This window comes from Schistocerca piceifrons, chromosome 8 (genome assembly GCF_021461385.2).
Source record: "Schistocerca piceifrons isolate TAMUIC-IGC-003096 chromosome 8, iqSchPice1.1, whole genome shotgun sequence".
NCBI lineage: Eukaryota > Metazoa > Arthropoda > Insecta > Orthoptera > Acrididae > Schistocerca > Schistocerca piceifrons.
Window position 1 is genome coordinate 424842561 of NC_060145.1, and position 21444 is coordinate 424864004.

Here is a 21444-nt window from a genome sequence, read left to right on the forward strand (position 1 = left end):
CATTTCCATTATTGGTTATGAAACGTCTGTAGAAATTTGCTAATCCCAGGAATGTTACAGTTCCTTTAAATTCTGTGGTTCAGAAAAATTCTTGACAGCTTCAGTTTCAAATCTCGGCTTGACTTTCTGCAAAATGATATTTATCTGTTGCTAAAGACAGATTTTGCACTTCTTAGCTGCTCAGAATTTTTTTGAAGTGTCTCCATATGCTGCTTCATGTCTTCACTGAAAGTTATTACATCTTTGAAGTATACAATAGCTTGTGTTGGTGTGAGCCCTCATAAAATGGAAGCCATCAGGTCCAGTGGGGTAGCCGGTGCATTGCAAAATCCAAATGGCATACAGAGGTATTATATATTCCTGTACCAGTAACAAATGAAGTTCTTGCTTGATCACCTGTATGCATTGTCAGTTGTTTATATCCATATGTTGAATCAGAAACCGAAAAAATTCGAGATCTGCGCAAATAACCTCGCGTTTCCACTTAGTTCGGTAAGAGGTGAATATCTGGTGGGCTATTGCATTCAGAGTTCAGTAATAGATAGAAAAACGGAATTGTCGTGCTCCAGAGACTGGTTTCTTCTCAACAATAACTATTGACGAAGACCACTATGGAGCTTCAGGATCTCTTGGTTTTATAATTGTTGGCTTCCAGGTGTTCTTTAATCATTTCTTCCACCAACTATCATTGGCTGTGCAGTATTCGATAAAATTTCTGAGTGATTTATGCTGCATTTCTGGTATGTGTGCGATGCTGTACCAAATGATTGATAGGTAAATTTGAAAATTCTCGGAAAAGATCCACGTATTCCAACAAAACAAATGTAAAACTCTTTTATTCATAAACTGTCAAATGTTCTGTCTTCCACCAAATTTTGTTCTTTACCTTACTGTTAACTCTGATTCCCTGTTGCAGTTTTTGAGTACTACCACAAAAAATCCATCTTTATGACTGTGAGGTCCAATACCTCATTTGGAATCACTGTGACGTCACTTTTACTTATGTTTGACACTTCAGTAAACTTTGTTCCTCATGAGAATACAATCTCTTCGTTGCTCATGTTCACTGTTGTCATTGGGGCTCTAGTGTCTTTCCACCTTACCATAATAGCCATGCGCACAATTCTGATAACATAACAATGCATCTTGTCAAATAACTTGCATTTCTCCAATTGCTCAGTCAATAACAGAGCTGCTCCTTTGCTCTTGGGTGACTTAAATTTGATGTAGATTGTTTTTCCTGCTCTGCATGGGAATTTGCTGAGGCTGATCAGTTTTTACGTTGACTCGTAGGGTTTGGACTGATGCATCGGTTGGGTGGTCTACTCCCACATCGTCAGTGTTGCTGATCCATAGAGTGCGATCTGAAGAGACATTTGCTAGGTTGTAGTTAGTACGGACTCGTTTGATCTTTACTGTCTGTGACAATATCTCTGCCCCCTTTTCAGACAAGAAATCATATCAGAGTATACCACTGTATTGTTTCATTATTTCAAACTACTTCCATCCTTGAATTGTATTTTTGCCACTAGATAACATTGTGCAAGTCTCACAATATTTTGTTGAAGCAACTGTTAGGCATCAGGGTGTTGAACAGCTGTTTTGATGACATATTGTGTGACTTGCACAGTGTTATTCAATGGTGGCAAATCTGATAAATATATGTGCAATAGATCTGTTGGAAAAGCTTGAAAAGTCACACATTTCAATTCATTTAAGAGCATGATCAGTGGTCACTTTACCAATTGTGATTTTGTTTACATCTCACTTTCATGAGATCACAAATAGATCTCATGTTTAAACTCACTTTTTAGTACTTGTGCAGCTGTTTGTCATATCTCTCTCTCTCTCTCTCTCTCTCTCTCTTTCACACACACACACACACACACACACACACACACACACACACACACACACACACAAATCCTTTTTTTATCTCTTCCCCCCTTTTCTCCTAACAGACACCTGTGCGTGGGAGAACACATGTGAATAATGTAAGGAGACAAAAACACGAGCACTAAGAAGTGAGTGTAAATAAGTGAGGTATTTACGATCATGTTGAACTGACATAAACAAAACCGCAATGCTGAATTTTATGCAAAAGGTGTTCATAGTTTTTTAAAAAAGTTGTAGTACATGAGAATAAAAAAATACCATAATAATACCATAGTTTAAGTACATTATTGGAATTTCATTTAATGATTTAGAGGAAAAGAACATATTTGCAACTTGCGCACCACCACATAGAGAGCCTAAGCAATGGCGTTATCCTACATTCTCAAACACATTAAAAAAGTTTCCTGAAAAAAGCTACGTTATCTACATTGAAATTATAGTTTTCTTGTTATCCAGCCCACTGGCATCTTCTAGTATCATTCTTTGGTCTCTTGCAACAAAATTACGTACTTGTTTTATAATCCAAGGTGATTCAAATTTTAATCTGTTCTGAATTTATCACAGTAATATCTAAAATACAGAAGTTATTTTGAATAAGTGCTTATTGTTGTCACTTTAATAACTTTCCTATGTCCATCTGAAAATGCAATGGTGTACACAGTGATATGTAGTGTAACAGTTACACAGTAAAAAATTGAACAACCTGTGCTTTTTATGTACCACACAGTGTAGAACGTTTTATTACCTGATTGAACAGTGAATCATTCTCTCTCAGTTCTGTTAATAGATAGACTTAATGTGCTATGCGTACAAAAAATTAAAAATATATATAGTGACAAACTATACAAGGAAGTAAAGACTACACTTGAAATAGCAAATATTACAGATTGCATGGACTATAATGTGCAGTATAAATAATAAATCTTGATGGCAGTACTAGAGCCAAAGTATTAATACAAAACAGTATACCATTTCATGTAATGATCTTCTCACAGCCTTTTTTGTGGTGTTGTTGATTTACTGTTAACATTTTTGTTGTGCAGATTTAAGTGGTTTGGTGACACTGCAGACATCAGACTACAAATTCAGATGTCTATGGTTAGATCTCTTCTAGGTCTTATGGCTTGGAGGTCATGCATTTAAGATGGTCTTTTCCTCCAGGAAGGTTTAATGTATGTGAAAATGTCAAGCTACAGTGTGCTTTAGATCACGTATTATGTTGTGGGTTAACTAATAACTAACTGGCCATGTGAACCAGATCGCAGGCCAAAAGGTGGTGAGAGCTTACACCATCAGTAGGCTGTTGAAAGCACATTTTTTTAGTTGTGTCATTGGCCAATCATTTGCCGATAAATGTCTGATAAACCATGTGACTTTGTGTTCTATGTTGCTAGTGTAGGTTTTATTTATTTAATTTGCAGTATCATTTGAACAGCTGTAAGATATGTCAATATTAATACGGAAACATTACCACTCTTTTGCAGATTCAACAGAAGCAACAGGACTTGCAGCAGAAGCAGAAGCGACTAGGAGTGGTGGAACAACACAACCACATCTTGCAGAAGGTACTCCAGCAGCGCCAAGAACAGCAGCAGCTGTTACAGCAACACCAGAGCCATTTTATACAACAGCAGAAGTCGCAACAAGATCAACAGAAATCAAATCAGCAGACACTTCACCTGTTATTGCGCCAGCAAGAAGGAACGGCACACAAATGGTGTGATGAGATGGATCTTCAAAAGCAGCTACCACAAGAAGAACAAACACAGCGCCAGCAGTCATGCCTCAGAGTAGAGTTGCAAAAGACACATGAGCACCAACAACAGCAAGAGCATCATAATTTGCAACCACAGTGCCAACAACAGCTATCTCAGAAGCAGGAGTTGGAACAAGAAATGCAGAAGGATGTACAGAAAAAGGAATTCGTGCAACACGAGCAGCTGCAGCAACCACAGGAAGGCTTACCCCAAAACTCACAGCCATCATATCATGTTCACCAGCAACAGCAAACTCAGGAAAGTCACATTGTGCATAACCAGATTTTATCAGTGCAACAGCAGCATCAGCCCCGTCATGTGTCAACTATCAGACAGCCTGGTCCAGGCCCTGGTACAAGAACACTCAGCAGTATACAAAGGTATATTCCTGTGTGTGTGTGTGTGTGTGTGTGTGTGTTTTGTTTGTTTTATTTTTAAGAAAAACACAGTTTGTGATATCCATGTACTTTGTGAGGATTTGTATTTAACTTTGTGACAACAGCTAGTTCAGTGAGGTGATACTTCTTTCAGACTGTGATTCGCTACTGTTTGCAGTATTTTTCCTAGAGAAATAATTAAAATTTAGGAGTCAGAAGTAACTGCTGGCTCTAAGACAGGTCCTTGCCATATTCTTTTAGTGCCTGTTGTACAGTTGTGCTATTTTGGTTGATCAAGTTCTCTCTTGTTAGAAGATGTTGATATAAATTTGTAGTCACCTATAGTGGACTGATTTGTGAAGCATAGAGACATGTAACAGGAAATAGTATTCACACTAGTTGTTAAGCTCTTGCAGTTTTATTAATAAAACTACACACATTCATGTACACCAACACCCAAAACTACAGTACAGCCCCACTGCCTTAGCGACAGTGACTATAGATTATTTGTTATTGAAAGCAGTTACCTCTGGCGATGGAGGTGGGGAGGGGGTAGGTAAAGAAGTGCAAGACAAGAGGGATGGTGAGGTAGAATGAGACAAGACTTTTGACAGATTACTCAATGGCTGCATAACAAGTCAAAAGGAGTGAGATGTGTAAAGGTAAGGTCAGGCAGTACGAAACAGGTTAGTGGAGATTTAGGCCATGGTGATTGCGAGAGTGCAGGATATCCTGGAGAGACAATTTCTACCTGCGTAGTTCAGAGAAACTTCTGCTGGAAGAGGGTATCCAAAGTGCTTGCAAAGTGAAGCAGTAGGTGAAGTCATTTGTGTGTGGTGTGCAGCATTTTTGACAACTGGATAATCAAGTTTGCAGTCCCCCAAAGTTTTGCAGTGGCCACTTGTGTGAGTAGATAATTTGTTTCTTGTAACACCCACACAGAGTGCTGTGCAGTGATTACAGATAGCTGATGTTTAATACGGCTGCTTTTACATGTGGCGATGCCTTTTATTGGGTAAGAAATACGTGTGACTGGACTGTGGTAGGAGATGATGGATAGGCATTTTAATAACTGTCTAGTGCAGAGTTCTACTTTTCCTGGTACAGATAAGGTCTGTGATTGCTGTGTTTGGGTGCAGGATGAGTTGGTGATCCTTCGTTCACAGCTCCAGTCAATACTGGCTGTGGTCATGCAGCTTGAGACTGTTTCCAGCAGGCATATGTGTGGAAGCCTGGTTGTGGGGATGCAAGGAGCATCATGCACATCCCATGTGTCACCTGCTAGGTCCACTACTGTGGCCACCCTGGATGCTGCTCACATTGAGGGTGATCACCCACCTGTGGTCTAGTGAGAGGTTCCAGGGTATGATGGGCAGCAAAAGATGTTCCAGGTCCCAGTAAAAGCCTTCCCAGTCCATCTGAAGAAGAGGTTTCAGGCACTATCTGTGACTGATAAGGCCCTGAACCAGGTGCCGCCGTTCGTCTTGTTTCAGAGAAAGATTCTCAGCCTGCAAAGTCTGGGCATTCACAGAGGGGTGGTTAATGGTAGTTGGGAGCTCGAGTGTTAGGCACGTAATGGAGCCCCTTAGGAACATGGCTGTCAAGAAGGGGAAGAAATCTGGTGGACACACTGTGTGCATACCGAGGGGAGTCATCCCAGATATGTAACAAATCCTTTTGGATTACGTGAAGAACACAGAGTGCAGCCAACTGCAGTTAGTGGCTTATGTCAGTACCAATGATGTGTGTTGCTTTGGATTGGAAGAGATCCTTTCTGGTTCCTGGCAGCCAATCTTGCTTGAGAGATGAAGGTAGGGCTCACGATGTTTAGTATTGCCAATAGGATGGATTGTGGACCTTTGTTACAGAGCTGAGTGGAGGGCCTGAATGAGTGGCTCAGATAGTTCAACTGTGTAGGCTGCAGACTCCTTGACTTGTGCCATTGTGTGGTGGGGTACTATGTTGTTCTCCGTATGTCAGGGGTCCAGTACATGCAGGACATGGGTACACCATTAGTAGGGGCTGCGTGGAGAGGACTGTGTGGTTTTTAAGGGTGGAGGGTCTTGGGAAAGAACAAAAAGGGCATCAGTTTCAAAGAGTGCAAGGCAAACAGAGAATGAGGGTAGACCTAAGAATCACAGGTATTATAGTATTAAATTATTGTAGCTGTGTTGGGAAAGAGAGAGAGCTCAAAAACACTTATAGAAATCCCTGATGCTCAAATCCTTATAGATACTCAAAACTGGCTAAAGCTGGATATAAGTTCAACCAAAATGTTTACAAAGAACGGAATGGTGTTCAGAAAGGGTAGACTAATTGCAGTTGTTGGTGGCGTGTTTGTTGATGTTAGAAGTAGTCTATCTTGAGGTGAAATTGAGGTTTGGTAGTTCCTGCAAGTTAATATGGGTAGAGATTATACTTGACAGCCAGAATAAATTATTAATTGTTTCATTTTACTGACCCCATAATCAAATGATACAGTTGCTGAAAAGTTCAAACAAAACTTGAATATTGTCTCAAATAGGTACCCCACTCGTACAGTTTTGGATTGTTGGTGACTTCAATCTATCCTTGATATTTTAGTGAAAATACATGTTCAGAACTGACAGTGGCATAAAACAGTGTCTGAAATTGTACAAAATGCTTTGTATGAAAATTATATGAGCACTTAGTTAAGGAGTCAACTTAAAGTGTAATTAAGAAGTCAACTTAAAATGTAAGTGGTTGCAAAAACGTACATGACCTCGTAGCAATGAATATCCTAAGCAAATAGGATCATCATGATGGATACACAACTTGGTGACCACAAGCCCATTGCACCGAGTCTGAATACCGTAATACACAATTAAACATATACAATTATTTAATTGGATAGATAAAAAATCTGCTCTCCAAGCGGCGGCAGAACACACACATAAAAGACTGTTGTGATTGGTAAGCTTTTGGAGCCAGTGGTTCCTTCTTCAGGCTGAAAGGTTGAAGGGGAAGGAAGAAGGGTGAAGAAAAAGGACTGGAGAGGTCTAGGAAAAGAGGTAGATTTTGGGAAAGTCACCAGGAACTGCAGGTCAGAGTAGACTTACCGTATGGGATGAGAAGGAAAGACTGATCTACCCATTTTCCTAGACCTCTCCAGTCCTTTTCCTTCACCCTTTTTCCTTCCCCTTCAACCCTTATGCCTGACGAAGGTGTCATTGGCTCTGAAAGCTTGCCAATCACAGGTCTTTTGACACACACACACACACACACACACACAAGCAGATAAAATTCGCTTGTCATCTTCGTAAGAGACAGATTCCATTCCTTCTGAATTAACTATGTCACTATATAGACATAAATCAGATGTGAAGTAAATTCAAAGAAATTTGTATTGGTAGAAGTTGAGAAATTTATCCCAAGTAAATTAATAGGTGACAAAGCTGATACCCTATTGTACATAAAACAAGTCAGAACACTGTTGCAGAAGCAATGAAAAAGCATGCCAAATTTAAAAGAATACAAAATCCCCAAGATTGGCTAAGTTTTATGGAAGCTCAAAATTTTAAAGGAGTCGAGTGTGGGATGCATTTAATAATTTCCACAACAGAACTGTCTTGAAATCTGGTAAAAATACAAACAGATTCTGATCATATGTAAAATACACCAGCTGCAAGGTAAATTAATATCCCCCTGCAGGTCCAGGGATTAGAATAGGCCAGAGGTATTCCTGCCTGTCATAAGAGGCAACTAAAAGAAGTCTCTCACTTTTTGGCCTTTATGTGATTGTCCCCTGTCATGTTTGACCTCCATTTTTCAAAATTTCACGAAGAGCGATCCAATTGGGGAAGGGCGCCTTACATGGTGCATTGTGTCCTTCGTGCATTGATATCTTTAGCCCATTTTCTCATTGTCGCACTGCAGTCCAGCTCATTCTCCATCTCTTGGATGTGGACACTTTCTTGGGTGCATTGTCCACCATGCACTACGCAGTGTCGCTTTTTGTGCCAATGATGACCATGGACTTCTTTGCACCTCATATCCAGCATCATAGCCAGTCTGTTGTGGTGGGGCTGCCATGTACCCTGTTAGTTGTAGCCCCCCCTGACAATACAGGAATCTCTCTGCTGATGCCTGGACGTATACCAAGGAGTAGGTGTCTGTCACCCTGGGGCATTGGGACTCTCGGCAAAGGCCAACCTGCCAGGTGACTTTTGCTGCGGCTGTGTGGCGCCCGTGGGGAGGGCCCCTGGTCGGAGTGGGTGGCATCAGGGCGGATGACGCGCAATGAAGTGTACCACGTCATCACTTGCTGGTGATCAAACACCAGCAGTTTCTGAGTGTTCCAAGTCTCAGTACAATCTAAGAAAGTATGTCCCTAAATCATTTTCCTTCCTGGCCACACCATGGGAGGAACACTAGGCTAAGGATGGCTGTGAACCTTATTCATCTCGGTACGTCATATGTATGAGTGATGGGGACTCCTTTGGTTCGATGAAGCCACAGTTTTTTGTAGAACATTTAGAAGACAAGTTTGGGGAGGTGGAGGGCTTGTCCAAAATGCAATATGGGTCAGTCTTGATAAAAAAACAGCATCCTCTGACCAGTCACGGGCATTAATCGCTTGTAACAAGTTGGGGGATGTTTCTGTCACTATCACACCACATAAGAGCTTAAATATGGTCCAGGGTATTATATTCCAGAGGGACCTTCTTTGGCAGGCTGACGACGATCTGCACACCAATTTAGAGCAGTTAGGAGTTCATTTCGTGCGACGCATCCATCAGGGTCCGAGAGATAATCGGGTTGCCACTAGTGCCTTCATCTTGGCCTTCGAGGGTGACATCTTACCCGAGAAGGTCAAGGTGATGGTCTACCGCTGTGATGTCAAGCCATATACCCCTCCCCCCATGCGATGCTTTAAGTGCTGGAAGTTTGTCCATGTCTTCCTGTTGTGCTTTCAGTGTCACATGTTGAAATTGTAGACGTCCATCACATCCCAATACTCCATACACCCTGCCTCCCATCTTTGTCAACTGCAGAGAGCATCATTCAGCTTGTTCGCCAGGCTGCAGGATTTTACAGAAAGAGAGGAAAATCATGGAATAAAAGACCCTGGACCGGCTGACTTCCACTGAGGCTAAGAGAAAATACGAGTGCCTATATCCTGTGGCTATGACCACCTCATACGCCACCACTACAAGAGCAGTTTTAGCCCCATCAGTTCCAAGAATTCCAGTCGGCTCTCAGATCCAGAAGGCTACACCTGCCCCCTTGATGGTGGGGGCACACTTCCTCCCCTGTTGCTCCCGCACCACCTACCTCGGGAGCACTGCCCCCCAACCATCAGGGACAGCAGTCCCCACTTCTCAGCCAGAGAAGTGTAAGTATTCTTCAGCTCCTCTTGCTAGGAAGTGGTCTATTGGGTCACTCCCTTCCCAGGTTTCTGGTAGTGGGAAAGATAATGCCTGCCAGTGGCTAAAGTGCCCAAAAGCTGGTCGTAGGGCTTCACGATCATCCTCAGTCCCAGAGACTCAATCAGTGAAGCCCACACAGCCAGAGCAACCCAAGTAGCAGTGAGAAAAGTCCAAAAAGAAGACCCTTAAGACCAAGGAAATTGCAGTGGCACCCACACGACCGCTATCTACAAGCTCTGCGTCTGGGACTGGACCCTCAGAAACAATGGATATAGATTGCTCAGGCAATAAGTTGGTGGCAGCAGGTGACTCTGAAGCGTAAACTGCCTCATTGAATGTTTCATACCTTCCCAGTCTCACAATGTCATCCTTCAGTGTAATTACGGCGGATTTTTCCACTGCCTGGTTGGGCTATGGCAACTCTTAAGCTTTACACCTGCTTTCTGCATTGCCCTCCAGGAAACCTGGTTCCCAGCAATGCAGACCCTATGCCCTCCGTGGCTATAAGGGATATTACAGCAACCATAGTGACTATAATCGAAACTACATTCAGTCTGTAATGAAACTGTGCCCCTTCAGATGCCTCTCGAAGTTGTGGCTGTCGTGATAAGGATGATGCAGGAAATAACTGTCTGCATTGTATATCTTCCTCCAGATGATGCAGTGCCCCTGAATGTATTAGCTGCACTGATTGATCAACTCCCCAAAACGTTTCCTACTTTTGGGAGATTTTAGTGCCCATAAACCCCTTGGGTGACCTGAGGTGTAAACCGTGCGTACTGGCCGAGGCAGAGATGTCGAAACTTTACTGTCTCAGTTCGACCTCTGCCTCTTAAATACTGGGGCTGGCACACATTTAATTGTGGCTTGTGGTAGTTACTAAGCCATTGATTTATCCATTTACAGCCCAGGACTTCTCTCATCTATCCACTGGAGAGCACATGACGACCTGTGTGGCAGTGACCACTTCCCCATCTTCCTGTTACTGCCTCGGTGTCAGGCCCGCAGATGCCTGCCCAGATGGGCTTTAAACAAGGCAGACTGGGAACTTTCACCTCTGCGGTCACCGTTGACTCTCCTCAGCATCGATGTGATGGTTGAGCAGGTGACACCAACAATCGTTACTGTGGCAGAAAATGTGATCCCTCGCACTTTAGGGTTCCGCCTGCGAGAGGCGGTCCCTTGGTGGTTGCCAGAAGTTGCTGAGGCAATTAAGGAGTGTCGGCAAGCTCTACAGCGGCATAAGTGGCGCCCTTCCATGGAGCACCTCATAGCCTTCAAGCGGCTCTGTGCCAGCATTCAACAGCTTACCAAAAGACGGAAGCAGGAGTGTTGGGAGAGATGCGTCTCGACCGTTGTGTGCCATACGTCACCTTCCCAAGTCTGGACGAAGATCAGACATCTTTTTGGGTACCAGTCCCCAACAGGTGTGTCCCTGGCATTAACATCAATGGCATGTTATCTAACAACGCAGACGCGATTGCTGAGTACTATGCTCAAGCCTCTGCGTTGGAGAACTACCCCCCATCCTTTCGCACCCTCAAACGGCGGATGGAAAGGAAAGTCCTCTCATTTGCTACACGCTACAGTGAACACTATAACACACCGTTTACAGAGTTGGAGCTCCTCAGTGCCCTTGCACATTGCCCCGACACAGCTCCTGCGCCAGATCGGATCTACGGTCAGATGATTAAACATCTCTCATCTGACTACCAGCAACATCTCCTAGTCATCTTCAGTCGGATCTGGTCCAATGGCGTCTTTCTATCACAGTGGGAGAGCACCATCATTCCAGTGCTTAAACCCGGTAAAAACCCACTTGATGTGGATAGCTATCAGCCCATCAGCCTCACCAACATTCTATGTAAGCTACTAGAACGTATGGCGTGTCGGGGGTTGGGTTGGGTCAGGCCCTGGAGTCACGTGGCCTACTGGCTCCATATCAGGGCAGCTTCTGCCAGGATCGCTCTACCATTGATAATCTTGTGTCCCTTGAGTTTGTCATCCGATCAGCCTTTTTCAGGTACCAAAACCTGGTTGCCATCCTTTTTGATTTACAAAAAGCATATGACACGACCTGGCGACATCATATCCTTGCCACATTATATGAGTGGGGTCTCTGAGGCCCGCTCCTGATTTTTATCCAAAATTTCCTGTCACTTCGTGCTTTACCCCCTGCAGGACCGGGGATTAGAATAGGCCCGAGGTATTCCTGCCTGTCGTAAGAGGTGACTAAAAGGAGTCCCTCCCCCTCAAGGGGGTAGTTAGTGGCTGAGTCCGGAAACGGACGGTTCCACGACCTCTATTTGCGGTCATTTTGCTTTTTCACTTCTCGTTTCTTTCTTCCTTTGGTTGCTTGCTTTCTTTGCTCTTCTCCATCTCACTGTCTTCCTTACTCTTTCCCTTGTCTTCTTCTCCTTGCCTTCTCATTGCCTTCTTCTCCTTGCCTTCTCTGGTCTCCGCCTCGGTGTTTGAGACATTCTGTCCTCTCTCTCCCTCTCTCTCTTCTTTTTCCTCTTCTTCCTTCCTCCCTGTGCGCGCCTGAAGGCCGACCCACGCGTTCGCACGCATAGCCGGTGACGGGGTAACGCATAATTCCCTGGGTAGACAAGTAAGGCACGCACGTACCCCCTGGTAAAGGCCAGGCCCAGGGAGGGGTGATTGCCTGAGCTGATACCTTCTGACCATGCCGATTGGTCCCTCCGTCTGTTTCTCGGAAGGTGTGACCTGAGGTGTAAACATTCACCTAAGGCGGGAGTGCCCTCTGAGAGGGTCCCCACAAGGAAGGAGCGCACCATCGGAGACGCTGGCAATCATGGGGGATTCCTCCGCAATGGATTTCTCTTCTTCTCTCTCGACTTCTGCCCATAAACAGAAACTTGACCAGCCACCAGTGACAAAAGTACTACCGCCTGCCCCACAGTTCCTCGTAGTTTCTCGATCTGAGGACGGCAAGGATTTTTCCTCTGTCAACCCTTTCGTTATCCAGAAGGGCGTAGATGCCATAGCCAGATCTGTCAAGTCGTGTACCAGGTTGCGTAATGGTACCTTGTTACTAGAAACTGAGAGCGCCTTTCAGGCACAAAAAGTGCTTCGGGCCACACTCCTGTACACGTTCCCTGTCCGGGTGGAGGCTCACCGCACTTTGAATTCGTCTCGTGGTGTGGTATATACTCGATCACTTGATGGATTGACTGACGAGGAGATTCAGTCTTTCCTCGCTGAGCAGGGCGTGACGGCTGTCTATAGGGTCATGAAAAAGGTCAACAATGACCTTGTACCGACCGGACACTTTTCTTGACCTTTGACAATGTTCAGCTGCCGTCGCGTATCAAAGCGGGCTACGAGGTTATTTCTGTTCGCCCCTATGTCCCGACACCTACGCGCTGCTACCAGTGTCAGCGTTTCAGTCACACTCGACAGTCTTGTTCCAATGCGGCTAAATGTGTCACTTGTGGCAGGGATGCCCATGAGGGTGACTGTCCACCTCCGTCTCCTCGTTGTGTGAACTGCCGCGACTGTCCCATCTATAAGGAAGAACGCTGTATCTAAGAAATTCGGGTCAAAGAGAAAGTGTCCATCTCGGCTGCTCGCAAGCTATTTGCTAGTAGGAAGCCCGCGCTGCTCCCAGCGCGAAAGTACAGTACTGTCCTCGCCTCTCTTCGGACTACCAGGGAGGTGGCGACGCAGACATGCGATCTGACCTTCGGCACCACGGTCGTCCGTTCGGCCAGTGCTAAGATCGCGCGGTCGACGTCTCCTCTTCCTCCCGTCACCCCTCCAACACAAGTACCTTCATCAGCTTCTGCCAAGACGAAGACCCAGAAATCAGATGCACGGGCCTTCAAGAAGGAACCGTCCCGTGCAGACTTCCTACGTACCTCGCACTCCCAGCCGTCGACCAGTACTTCCACTAAAAGACCTTCCAAGAAGGCTCATAGGAAGCACAGTTCTCCTTCTCCTCCACGGCGCATTTCTTCTCCTGCGCCACCCAGCGGTTGCCGCCCCAGGCCGTCATCCGTTTCGCCTGGCCGCACTGCTGGTAGCCGAACATCTGGCCGTCCACCGGCGGAGGAAGCTCCTCCTCCCGGCCATCTTCACGAGATGGCCGATGAACCTATAGAACCAATGGACGATGACTGTCCGCCTACTGATAGCGGCGGCAGTACTCACTCGAAGCCAGGCCCTCAGCGGCCTTCGAGGTGACCCCTTCTTTCATCTTCCTTTTCTTCTCACGATGGCACTTATTCACAGGAATATTCGCAGCATTCGCTCCAACCGAGAGGACTTGAAGTTGCTGCTCTGCTTGCACCGTCCGCTCATCGTAGCCCTCCAGGAAACGAAGCTACGCCCATGCGATCACATTGCCTTGGCACACTACACCTCTGTGCGTTTTGACATACCCCCTGTGGTAGGTATTCCGGCTCATGGAGGGGTTATGTTGCTGGTCCGGGATGATATTTACTACGATCCCATCACATTGCACACCGGCCTGCAGGCAGTTGCCGTCCAAATTACTCTCCCCACTTTTACATTTTCTATTTGTACCGTTTACACTCCATCGTCGTCTGCCGTTACCAGGGCAGACATGATTCAACTTATTGCTCAGCTACCTGCACCGTTTTTGTTAACTGGAGACTTCAATGCCCATCATCCCCTTTGGGGCTCTCCAGCATCCTGCCCGAGGGGCTCCCTGTTAGCAGACCTTTTCAACCAGCTCAATCTTGTCTGCCTCAATACAGGCGCCCCTACTTTTCTTTCGGACACATCTCACACCTATTCCCATTTAGACTTCTCTATATGTACTACCCAACTTTCACGCCGGTTTGAGTGGTGTGCCCTTTCTGATACATATTCGAGCGACCACTTCCCGTGTGTCATCCATCTCCTGCATCATACCCCCTCTCCGTGCTCAGCTAGTTGGAACATCTCCAAAGCTGACTGGGGGCTCTTCTCTTCCAGGGCGACCTTTCAGGATCAAACCTTCACAGGCTGCGATACGTCGCACACCTCACGGAAGTCATTCTCACTGCTGCTGAATATTCCATCCCTCACACTACTTCTTCTCCACGTCGCGTACTGGTCCTCTGGTGGACCACAGCATGTAGAGACGCTTTACGTGCTCGTCGACGTGCTTTATGCACCTTTAAATGCCACCCTACAGTGGCGAATTGTATCACTTACAAACGATTACGTGTGCAGTGCCGTCGTATTATTAAAGAAAGCAAGAAAGCCAGATGGGCTGCTTTCACAAGCACCTTCAACAGTTTTACTCCTCCTTCTGTTATCTGGGGTAGCCTGTGCCGTCTATCTGGTACTAAGGTCCACTCACCAGTTTCTGGCTTGACAGTCGCGAATGACGTCCTTGTGGCCCCTGAGGATATCTCCAATGCCTTCGGCCGCTTTTTCGCAGAGGTTTCGAGCTCCGCTCATTACCACCCTGCCTTCCTCCCCCGAAAACAGGCAGAGGAGGCTAGGCCACCTAACTTCCGCTCCTCGAATCGTGAAAGTTATAATGCCCCTTTCACCATGCGGGTACTCGAAAATGCACTTGCCCGGTCACGGTCCTCCGCTCCAGGGCCTGATTCTATTCATATTCAGATGCTGAAGAACCTTTCTCCTGCGGGTAAAGGTTTCCTTCTTCGTACTTATAATCGCATCTGGATTGAGGGACATGTTCCCGCATGCTGGCGCGAGTCTATTGTTGTACCGATTCCTAAGCCGGGGAAGGACAAGCACTTGCCTTCCAGTTATCGACCCATCTCGCTTACCAGCTGTGTCTGTAAGGTGATGGAGTGAATGGTTAACTCTCGTTTGGTTTGGCTGCTCGAATCTCGGCGCCTACTTACCAATGTACAATGTGGATTTCGTAGGCACTGCTCTGCTGTTGACCATCTGGTTACCTTGTCGACCTTCTTGCGGAAGCACCCGACCGTGGCTGTGTTCTTTGATTTGGAGAAGGCTTACGACACCTGTTGGAGGGCGGGCATTCTCCGCACCATGCATACATGGGGGCCTTCGCGGTCGCCTCCCTCTTTTTATTCGTTCCTTTTTAATGGATCGACAGTTCAGGGTACGTGTGGGTTCTGTCCTGTCGGACACCTTTCGCCAGGAGAATGGGGTGCCACAGGGCTCAGTTTTGAGCGTCGCTCTCTTCGCCATAGCGATCAATCCAGTAATGGATTGCCTCCCAGCTGATGTATCAGGCTCCCTTTTCGTGGACGATTTTACCATCTATTGCAGCGCGCAGTGTACATGTTTCCTGGAGCGCTGTCTTCAGCGTTCTCTTGACTATCTTTACTCTTGGAGTGTCGCCAATGGCTTCCGTTTTTCTGCCAAGAAGATAGTCTGTATTAACTTCTGGCGCTACAAAGAGTTTCTCCCACTGTCCTTACGACTCGGTCCCGTTGCTCTCCCATTCGTGGAGACAACAAAATTTTTAGGTCTTACATTTGACAGGAAACTTAGCTGGTCTCCACATGTGTCTTATTTGGCTGCCCGTTGTACCCGTTCACTAAATGTCCTCCATGTTCTCAGTGGGATGTCGTGGGGAGCGGATCGAACCGTCCTACTTCGCCTATATCGGTCGATCGTCCGCTCAAAGCTGGATTAGGGGAGCTTCGTATACTCCTCTGCACGGCCGTCCATCTTACGCCACCTCAACTCCATACAACATCGGGGTTTACGTCTTGCGATCGGAGCATTTTATACTAGTCCCGTCTAGAGTCTTCATGCTGAAGCCAGTGAATTGCCACTAACCTACCGGCGCGATATACTGCTTTGTCGGTATGCCTGTCGGCTACTGTCAATGCCCGACCACCCGTCTTATCGTTCCTTTTTTGACGACTCCCTCGATCGTCAATACGGGTTGTATGTCTCTGCCCTGCTACCCCCTGGAGTTCGCTTTCGTCGCCTCCTTCAACACCTTGATTTTTCACTCCCTGCAACCTTTAGAGTGGGCGAGAGCTACACGCCACCTTGGCTCCAGGCTCAGGTTCGCGTTCACCTTGACCTCAGCTCGCTCCCAAAGGAGGTTACCCCCGGTTCGGTATACCGCTCCCGTTTTGTCGAACTTCGTTCGAAGTTCATTAATATGACCTTCATTTATACAGATGGCTCTAAGACCAATGACGGGGTCGGTTGTTCTTTTATTGTCGGGGCACAAAGTTTCAACTACCGGCTCCATGGCCATTGTTCGGTCTTCACAGCTGAGCTCTTTGCCCTCTACCAGGCTGTTCTTTACATCTGCCGCCACCGACATTCTGCTTATGTCATCTGCTCCGATTCCCTGAGCGCCATCCAGAGCCTCAGTGATCCGTATCCGGTTCACCCTTTTGTGCACTGGATCCAACGCTCTCTTCAGCAGCTGGTGGATGACGGTTCTCCGGTTAGCTTTATGTGGGTTCCTGGCCATGTCGGTATCCCTGGGAACGAAGCTGCAGATGCAGCGGCCAAGGCTGCGGTCCTCCAGCCTCGGACAGCTTCTTGTTGTGTCCCTTCATCAGATTGTAGCAGGGTCATTTGTCGGCGCATTTTATCGCTGTGGCATGCCGATTGGGCTGCACTTACGGACAACAAGCTTCGGGCCTTGAAACCTCTTCCCGCGGCTTGGACGTCCTCCTCGCGCCCCTCTCGGCGGGAGGAGGTAGTTTTGGCCCAGTTACGAATTGGACACTGCCGGTTCAGCCATCGCCATCTGCTGACGGCTGCGCCGGCGCCGTTCTGCCCATATGGGCACTTGCTGACGGTCCGCCACATTTTAACGTCCTGTCCGGATTTTACTACACTGCGTCTTGATCTTGGCCTGCCATGTACTCTCGATGCCATTTTAGTGGATGACCCAGGAGCAGCTGCTCGCGTTCTTCGTTTTATCAAATTGACCAACCTGTCTAAGGACATTTGATTATGGTCTTTTTTTAATCCTATGCCTGTCGATCTTTTATCGTGTTTTCCCTTTCAGTTGCTGTTTTAAGCTTGTTCCTCACGGTGCATTCCTAACGTAGTCTGGGCGCTAATGACCGTTGAAGTTGTGCGCCACAAAAAAAAAAAAAAAAAAAAAAAAAACTTCGTGCTTTCCATGTCCAAATTGGTGCCTCCCATAGTTCCCCCATATCCAAGAGAATGGGGTCCCGCAGGGCTCTGTAGTGAGTGAATGTCTATTTTTAGTGGCCATTAATGTTCTAACAGCAGATGTAGGGCCGTCCGTCTCATCTTCTCTGTATGCAAACAACTTCTGGATTTCGTACTGCTCCACCAGTAGTGGTGTTGCTGTGCGGCGCATACAGGGAGCCATCCACAAGGCGCAGTCATAGGCTCCAGCCCACTGTTTCCAGATTTTGGCCGCAAAGTCGTTTGTTATGCACTTCTGTGAGTGTCGTACCATTCATCCGGAACCGGAACTTTACCTTAATGACAATCCACTCACTGTAGTGGACACACATGAATTCTTAGGACTGGCTTTTGACTCCTGATTGTCTTGGCTTTCTCACTTCCTTCAGCTTGAGCAGAAGTGCTGGCCGCACCTCAATGCCCTCCGCTGCCTGAGCAACACCAACTGGGGTTCAGATCGCTCTATGCTGCTGCAGCTTTACCGAGCCATTGTTCAATTCCGCCTTAACTATGGGAGTCTGGTTTATGGTTTGGCAGCACCCTAAGTGTTGTGTTTACTCGACCCACTGTGGTGTTCGCCTAGCGACAGGAGCTTTTAGTATGTGTCCGGTGGTCAGTGCCCTGGTGGAGGCCGGAGTCCCTCCATTGCAGGTTAGGCGTGCGCAATTGCTCTCCAGTGAAATTGCACATGTTTGTAGTTCTTCGCATCTGAATTACTGTCTCATTTTACTGCCCACGGTGGTTCATCTCCCGCATTGGCGGCCCAGGTCAGGGCTTACAATTGCAGTTTGTATGTGATCCCTTCTCTATGAACTGGAGTCCTTGCTTTTACCACCTATACTTGAGGTTCATTCACGAACACCTCCATGGTGTATATCTAGGCCGCGGCTTCATCTGGACCTTTCAAATGGCCCTAAGGACTCAGTTAACCCTGCGACTCTCTGCTGTCACTTCATCTCGATTCTCGACATGAACCGGGGCCATGAAGTGGTTTACACCAATGGCTCGATGGCTGATGGTCACGTTGGCTTTGCCTATGTTCATGGAGGACATACTGAACAGCACTCCATGCCAGATGGCTGCAGTGTTTTCACTGCAGAGCTTTTGGCCACATCTCGTGCTTTTGAGCACATCCGCTGATGCCCAGGCAAGTCATTTTTCCTTTGTACTGTCTCCTTGAGCAGCCTACAAGCTATCAACCAGTGCTACCCTCGTCATCCTGTGGTAGTGACCATCCAGGAGTCCATCTATGGCCTAGAATGGTCGAGTCGTTTGGTGGTGTTTGTGTGGACTCCAGGTCACGTCGGAATCCCAGGCAACGAACTTGTCGACGGGCTACGCGGAAACCGCTTATTGAGATCGACTTCTCTGAAACTGACCTGCAGAGCAAGGTTTTGCGGCTTTGGGAGACGGAATGGCATAACCTCAGTACGTACAAGCTGCATGCCATTAAGGAAACTATGAATGTGTGGAAGACCTCTGTGTGTGCCTCTCGCAGGGACTCTATGGTTCTTTGTCGGCTCCGCATTGGCCATACTAGGCCGACACATGGTTACCTCCTTCGTCGTGAGGACCCACCTTGGTTTCGCTGTGGCTCACGAATGACGGTCATCTATCTCTTGCTGGACTGCTCACTTTTAACCGCTCTGCAGCTGCCTTTTAATTTTCCCAGCACCCTACCTTTGGTGTTGGGTGTCAAAGCCTCAACAGCAGCTTTAGTTTTATGTTTCATTTGTGAGGGTGAGTTTTATCATTTACTCTAAGTTTTAGCACATGTCCTTTGTCCCTATGTGTCCTCCACCATAGTGCTGTCAGCGTGAGGTTTTAAAGTGTTTCAGAGTGGCTGGCTTTCCCTTTTTTACTCTCATGGTCAGTTAGCCATAGTAACCTGCTTTCTTGTTTTAACCTCTTCTACCTGTTTCTTGCGTCTTTGTGGTTTTCTTGTCCCCTTTTGTCCATTTAAGTGTTTGCTGCCCTTCAGTCGTTGTTCTGGTTTTTCCTTTCACTCTGTTTTGTGTTGTAAGTCTCATTATCTTATTCTCACCCATGTGGCATTGTTTCCTTCGGAAAAAGGGACCGATGACCTCGTAGTTTGGTCCTTTCCCCCCTCTTTTAAACCAGCCGACCAACCATAAATCAATACCTTCACTGTATGATAGTGATGGTAATATTACTGATGATAGTGGCTCTACAGCGGAGTTACTAAATACATTTTTCTGAAAGTCTTTCACCAAGCGATGCAAAGTAAACATTCCAGAATTCAAATCAAGAAGAGCTGACAACATGAGTAACTTTGGAAGTAGATACACTCGATGTAGCGAAGCAGTTCAAATCACTTAATAATCAAAAGACTTCTGGTTCAGATTGTATACCAATTAAATTCCTTTCAGAGTATGCTGATATGATAGTTCCATACTTAGCAGTCATGTATAACCGTTCACTTGATTGAAGATTCGTACCTGAAAAATTGCACAGGACACACCATTACAGAAGAAAGGAAGTAAGAGTAATACTCCATATTACAGACCCAAAGCACTTACGTTGATTTGCAGTAGGATTTTAGAACACATACTGTGTTTGAACATTACAAATTACTTCAAAGAAAAATATCAATTGACGCATAGTCAGCAAGAATTTGGAAAATATTGTTCTTGTGTTCTTTATTCTCATGAGCAAATGAACACTATTGACAGGAAATCCAGATTGATTCCATATTTCTAAAATGCCAAAAGGCTTTTCATACTGATGATCAGAAGTGATTTGTAATCTTGTTGCATGCCTATGAAGTATCATCTCGCTGTGCTACTGGATTTATGATTTCCTGTCAGAAAGGACTCAGTTCGTAGTAGTTGATGAAAGTCATCATGAAAAACACAGATGATATCGCGCATTCTCCGTGGGAGTGTTATAAGCCCTCTGCTTTAACTAATCTATATAAATGATTCAGAAGGCAGTCTGAGCAACTGTCTTAGATTGTTTGCAGTTAGCACTGTCATTTAAAGTCATCAGAAGATAAAAACAAAGAGATCTGTATGATGCGAAAAGTGGCAGTTGACTCTAAGTTATGAGAAGTATGAGGTTGTCCACATGCATACTAATCAGAGTACATTCATTTTATGTTCACTCCATTCTTCGGATATTTACATTTATTTACCCATTGGGAACATTTTCTTTACTTAAGACATTTTACGATAGCTGTCTTAAAACTTCCATCATAAAAATCTGCAGTCTCTCTCACTCTCTCTCTCTCTCTCTCTCTCTCTCTCTCTCTCTGTCTGTCTGTCTGTCTGTCTGTCTGTCTGTCTCCGTCTCTCTCTTCTCCTCCGTCTCTCTCTTCTCCTCCGTCTCTCTCTCTCTTCTCCTCCGTCTCTCTCTCTCTTCTCCTCCGTCTCTCTCTCTCTCTTCTGCTCCGTCTCTCTCTCTCTCTCTCTTCTCCTCCGTCTCTCTCTCTCTCTCTCTTCTCCTCCGTCTCTCTCTCTCTCTCTCTCTCTCTCTCTCTTCTCCTCCGTCTCTCTCTCTCTCTCTCTCTCTTCTCCTCCGTCTCTCTCTCTCTCTCTCTCTCTCTCTCTTCTCCTCCGTCTCTCTCTCTCTTCTCCTCCCTCTCTCTCTCTCCATCCCCCCCCCCTCTCTCTCTCTCTCTCTCTCTCTCTCTCTCCATCCCCCCCCCCCCCCTCTCTCTCTCTCTCTCTCTCTCTCTCTCTCTCTCTCTCTCTCTCTCTCTCTCTCTCCATCCCCCCCCCCTCTCTCTCTCTCTCTCTCTCTCTCTCTCTCTCTCTCTCTCTCTCTCTCTCTCTCTCCATCCCCCCTCCCCCCCTCTCTCTCTCTCTCTCTCTCTCTCTCTCTCTCTCTCCATCCCCCCCTCCCTCTCTCTCTCTCTCTCTCTCTCTCTCTCTCTCTCTCTCTCTCTCTCTCTCT

The 21444-nt window shown here is 46.3% G+C and overlaps 1 protein-coding gene across 5 annotated transcripts in view; it reads left to right on the forward strand.

Annotated features, from left to right (window-relative positions):
* The window catches only part of LOC124711167 (protein piccolo-like), a 305632-nt gene that overhangs the window by 72519 nt on the left and 211669 nt on the right, over nt 1-21444 (forward strand). For all 5 annotated transcript variants that reach the window (XM_047241089.1, XM_047241087.1, XM_047241088.1 and 2 more), the window contains exon 4: nt 3381-4033. In XM_047241089.1, coding sequence (XP_047097045.1) covers nt 3381-4033 — 653 coding nt within the window. The remainder of the gene's footprint in view (nt 1-3380; nt 4034-21444) is intronic.